Raw genomic sequence first — 5,047 nt, 5'->3', positions numbered from 1 at the left:
AAAAATTTATTCTCTTTATATATACTATAAATACCATTTTTTTCCATTTGTTATTGACTTTGTATGCCCTAACTGTTCTCTAAATTATCGAGTGTTATTATCACTATGAGATAGTTATTAAAATTGAAATTCGTTTACTTACTATATTCTTATTCTGAAGTGAATAAATTAATAAAATAATAATTGATTTTGTTGTAAAACTGAATGATTTATTATAGTTATTACAATATCCAAAATTTTATATTATATTTGCAAATCTACTTGTTATTATATATAAATTTTTTTTTTTGTCTTTTTCCATTTGTTATTGACTTTGTATGGCCTAATTGTTCTCTAAATTATTTAGTGTTATTATCACTATGACATAGCTATTAAATTGGCGAGAATTCAAAATCAAAGTGGGAAAGAAAAGAGTGGAAGAGCGAAAGATACGAGGACGTTGGGTAGCGACATGCAAGGTGAGCCAAACAAAAGTATGGTGGCAGAGAGACATGTTCGGGTGGTGGAAACTGAGACTAAGTTATAAAAGGGCAGTTTTAGAACCCCAAAGGAAAAGTAGAAGGAGATAGCTAAAAACTATCTTCTTCCCAAAAATAAAAGGAAGGAGATAGGAAAGGGTTGAATAAGAAAATTAAAAAAACAAATCCTTGGTGAAAATAAAAATGGGTAGGGTTTCGATGATCGCGTTGATGCTTTGCCTGATGGCAGCAACGGTGAGGAGCGAGGACCCTTACCTCTACTTCACGTGGAACGTCACATACGGAAGCGTAGCCCCATTGGGTGTTCCCCAACAGGGTATCCTCATCAACGGCCAATTCCCAGGTCCAGAAATCAACTCCACCAGCAACAACAACATTGTCATCAACGTATTCAACTACCTGGACGAGCCCCTCTTGTTCACGTGGAGCGGTATCCAGTTGAGGAAAAACTCATGGCAAGATGGCACATTGGGCACCCAATGCCCCATTGCCCCAGGCACCAACTACACTTACCACTTCCAGGTCAAGGACCAAATCGGAAGCTACTTTTATTATCCTACCACAGGTATGCACCGTGCTGTCGGTGGATTTGGTGGTCTTAGGATCTACAGTCGCCTGTTGATCCCCGTTCCATATGCTGATCCTGCTGACGAGTACTGGGTCCTCCTCGGGGACTGGTTCGCCAAGACACACCAGACCCTAAAGCAGTTCTTGGACAGTGGACGCAGCCTCGGCAGGCCCAGCGGGGTCCACATCAACGGGGCCAATGCTGGGCTTGAGCCCCTCTACACAATGGAGCCCGGCAAGACTTACAAATTCAGAATCTGTAACGTTGGCCTCAAGGATGCCCTCAACTTTAGAATCCAAAACCACCCCATGAAGCTCGTTGAGATGGAAGGCTCACACGTTGTTCAGAACGTCTACAACTCCCTCGATGTCCATGTGGGACAGTGCTTCTCCGTCCTCGTCACCGCTGACCAGCAACCCAAGGACTACTTCATGGTTGCCTCTACACGCTTCACCAAGAAGGTCTTGACCGCCACACGTGTCATTCGCTACACCAATGGCGTCGGCCCCGCCTCCCCCGAGCTCCCACCCGCACCCGAGGGCTGGGCCTGGTCCTTGAACCAGTTTCGCTCCTTCCGTTGGAACCTTACTGCCAGCGCTGCAAGGCCCAACCCACAAGGCTCATACCATTACGGCCAAATCAACATCACCCGCACCATCAAGCTCGTTAACTCCTTCAGCCGCGCCACTGGGAAACTCCGTTACGGACTTAACGGTGTCTCCCACGTCGACCCTGAGACCCCTCTTAAGCTCGCTGAATACTTCGGAGTCGCCGACCAGGTCTTCAAGTACGGCCTCATTAGTGATGAACCCGCTCCCACTCTCGGCGACCTCACCGTTGCTCCCAACGTCATCAACGCCACCTTCCGCAACTACATTGAAATCATTCTAGAGAACCCCACCAAGGTTCCCCAATCTTACAACTTGGATGGCTACTCTTTCTTTGCAGTCGCGTAAGTCTCTCATACTCTTAATTAACCACTCTTTTTAATTATCTCTTCTCTTACATTCATTATTTTCCTTGTTCATCTTATTATAGCATTGAGCCTGGAAAGTGGACCCCCGAGAAGAGAAAGAACTACAACCTTCTTGATGCTGTCAGCCGACACACCATTCAGGTGTTCCCTAAGTCTTGGGCCGCAATCATGTTGACCTTTGACAATGCTGGAATGTGGAACTTGAGGTCAGAGCTCGCCGAGAATCGTTACCTTGGCCAACAAATGTACGTCAGTGTCTTGTCTCCTGAGCATTCTCTCAGGGATGAGTATAGTCTTCCTGACAACCAGCTTCTCTGTGGTATTGTCAAGGATTTGCCCAAGCCACCACCCTACACAATTTAAACCATTTTCTTCTCTTATTCATCTCCCCGTTCCATATTAATTAGCTATAATCCATCTTTTATCGTGTAAGTGTGTGGTATCTCATGTTTCAACCCTTTCCTATATATATGTAATTTATCTCACCAATTAATATATACTAAACACTCCTTCCTTTTCCTATTATATCATCCCTTTTTCATTCTATTTATGTCATTTTTGTAATATATATACTATTCTTTGTTTTAAAGTTAGAAAAGCTAATTAATATTATCTCTAGGTGAAATACTAGTTGCTAAACTACTTCAAAGTAATGAGAAGGACCCCTAAATTAAAAAGGATAAGGCTATGGTAACTAGATTCAAAGATTATTCAAGCTCGAACGAGCTCTATCCAATTAAACTTAGAATATTTATTATTGGGGCAGTTCTTTAATCCATTTGAATATCTCTAAAAGAAAAAACATTTTTGAATATTATTTATTGGATAGTTTGATTAAAAACTAGGGAAACTTGGAGAGAACAAAAAAAAAGGATAAAAAGATCAAGCTATACTACCAAATATACTTCTATGTTTTTTCATATTTTATTCATATGAAATGACTATGCTATAGGTGGTTTGTGATAACATAGAAATGGTGCATATTAGAGAACCACAATTTCATTCATCTTACACTATTTTTCTTTTTTTCTTCTCTCTCGCCAATAATTGTTTTGTAATTTTAAAGTAAAACAAGTGGTCTTGTTGTTAGCATAAAATCCTTGATGTTGTTTCTTACTTGATTTTTCCATGCCACTGGTTGCTCCAATTTTCACTTGGTATGAAGTTGAGAAATTAGAATTTTACTCAAAAAGCCTCTTTAATTCTATAGATACGATGTCAATTTGCTAACAAGATGATAAATCAATACTCTGTTGAGTATGTGGAGTCTGAAGGATTTATTGGGCTTGGCCCATTTGCTTTCTTTCTTTTTTATAAATACTATGTGGAGTCTGAAGGGTTTATTGGGCTTGACCCATTTGCTTTCTTTCTTTTTTTATAAATATTCATGTAATTGTAAACTTAATAATATGAAATAGAAAATACCATCTAGTGCAGTCGTGGACGTAGGTTATGTTGACGAACCACGTAAATATTTATATCTTGTTAATTTACTTTCTCTCTTGCAATTGTGTGTGTGAGTGCGTTTGGGATCCCCAACAACTAGTATCAGAGTCTAATTTTCACGCGAGTGAAAGCAATGGCAGAAGACGGGGAAGTGAAGTGTGTGGTATCTCATGTTTGAACCCTTTCCTATGTAATTCATCACACCAATCAATATATACTAAACACTCATTCCTTTTTCTATTATATCACCCCTTTTTCATTCTATCTTTCTACTTATGTCATTCTTGTAATATATATACTATCCTTTGTTTAAAAGTCAAAAAAGTTAATATTATCTCAAGGTGAAACACTAGTTGCTAAACTACTTCAAAGTATTGAGAAGGACCCCTAAATTAAAAAGAATAAGGTTACGGTAACTAAATTTAAAGATTATTCAAGCTCAAACTTTATTCAATTAAACTTAAAACATTTTTACCTTGCAATAAGAAAAAAGTTTGCACAATTTTTTTCTCACTTCAAATGCATATATATGGGCTGGTAAATTGTATAGTTTCACATTAATATATTTTCTCCCTATATATATGGAGAGGTTTCAAATTCGTATATATGGCGAGGTCTCATTTTATAGTTTTGCATTGATTAACTCTATTTTATATTCAACTATGATAAAATTGCTCTTTAAAAACCGACTCGGGAAGGAGACTAAAATCTTTGAGAACATAATATTTAACACATTTAAAATAATGAAAATATTAAATTCAATATTTTAACCATATTATCATCGTTGTATTTTGATAGATAAAAAATATGAATTAAAATGATGAACAAATCTTCCTTTCATTCAAAATTAATCATTCTCTATGGTCTAATACTAAAATCTACACTACACCAAAATACTAATTTATTATAAAATAATAATATTTGTAAGATTTGTATCGCTAGATCTTCCTACACCAATCATACTTTTTGTTGCTAAAGATTTATCGAATCTTAATGCTTAGAATTTATCATCCTTGATCCAAAAATATTAACTTAGCTTTTTTGTTTCTAAAACATATTTTTTATTAATCAAATGTAGTTATCATTGGGGCAGTTCTTTAATCCATTTGAACATCTCTAAAAGAAAAAACACTTTTTAATATTATTTATTTAATAGTTTCATTAAAAATTAGGGAAAGTTGGAGAAAACCAAAATGGAAAAAGGATAAAAAGATCAAGCTATACTACCAAAAATACATCTATGTTTTTTCATATTTTATTAATATTAAATGACTATGCTATAGGTGGTTTGTGACAACATAGAAATGGTGCATATTAGAGGACCACAATTTCATTCATCTTGCTATTTTTCTTTTTTTCTTCTCTCTTGCCAATAATTGTTTTGTAATTTTAAAGTAAAACAAGTGGTCTTGTTGGTAGCATAAAATCCTTGATGTTGTTTCTTACCTGATTTTTCTATGCCACTGTTTCTCCAATTTTCACTTGGTATGAAGTTGAGAAATTAGAATTTTACTCAAAAAGCCTCTTTAATTCTATAGATACGATGTCAATTTGCTAACAAGATGATAAATCAATACG

At 36.5% G+C, this 5,047-nt stretch overlaps 1 protein-coding gene across 1 annotated transcript; it reads left to right on the top strand.

The window, feature by feature from the left end:
• The first annotated feature begins 537 nt into the window (after positions 1 to 537).
• LOC109803478 (L-ascorbate oxidase homolog) lies at positions 538 to 2,548 on the top strand. Its single transcript, XM_083071064.1, has 2 exons — positions 538 to 1,999; positions 2,086 to 2,548. Exons 1-2 carry the CDS (start codon positions 663 to 665, stop codon positions 2,384 to 2,386), a joined length of 1,638 nt encoding a protein of 545 aa, XP_082927190.1. The 5' UTR covers positions 538 to 662; the 3' UTR covers positions 2,387 to 2,548.
• The last annotated feature ends 2,499 nt before the right edge of the window (positions 2,549 to 5,047 follow it).

This window comes from Cajanus cajan, chromosome 3 (assembly GCF_000230855.2).
Source record: "Cajanus cajan strain Asha chromosome 3, NIPB_CcT2T_4, whole genome shotgun sequence".
Classification (NCBI taxonomy): domain Eukaryota; kingdom Viridiplantae; phylum Streptophyta; class Magnoliopsida; order Fabales; family Fabaceae; genus Cajanus; species Cajanus cajan.
Note: the sequence above shows the minus strand (reverse complement) of the source record. Positions and strands in the feature narration are given on the sequence as shown.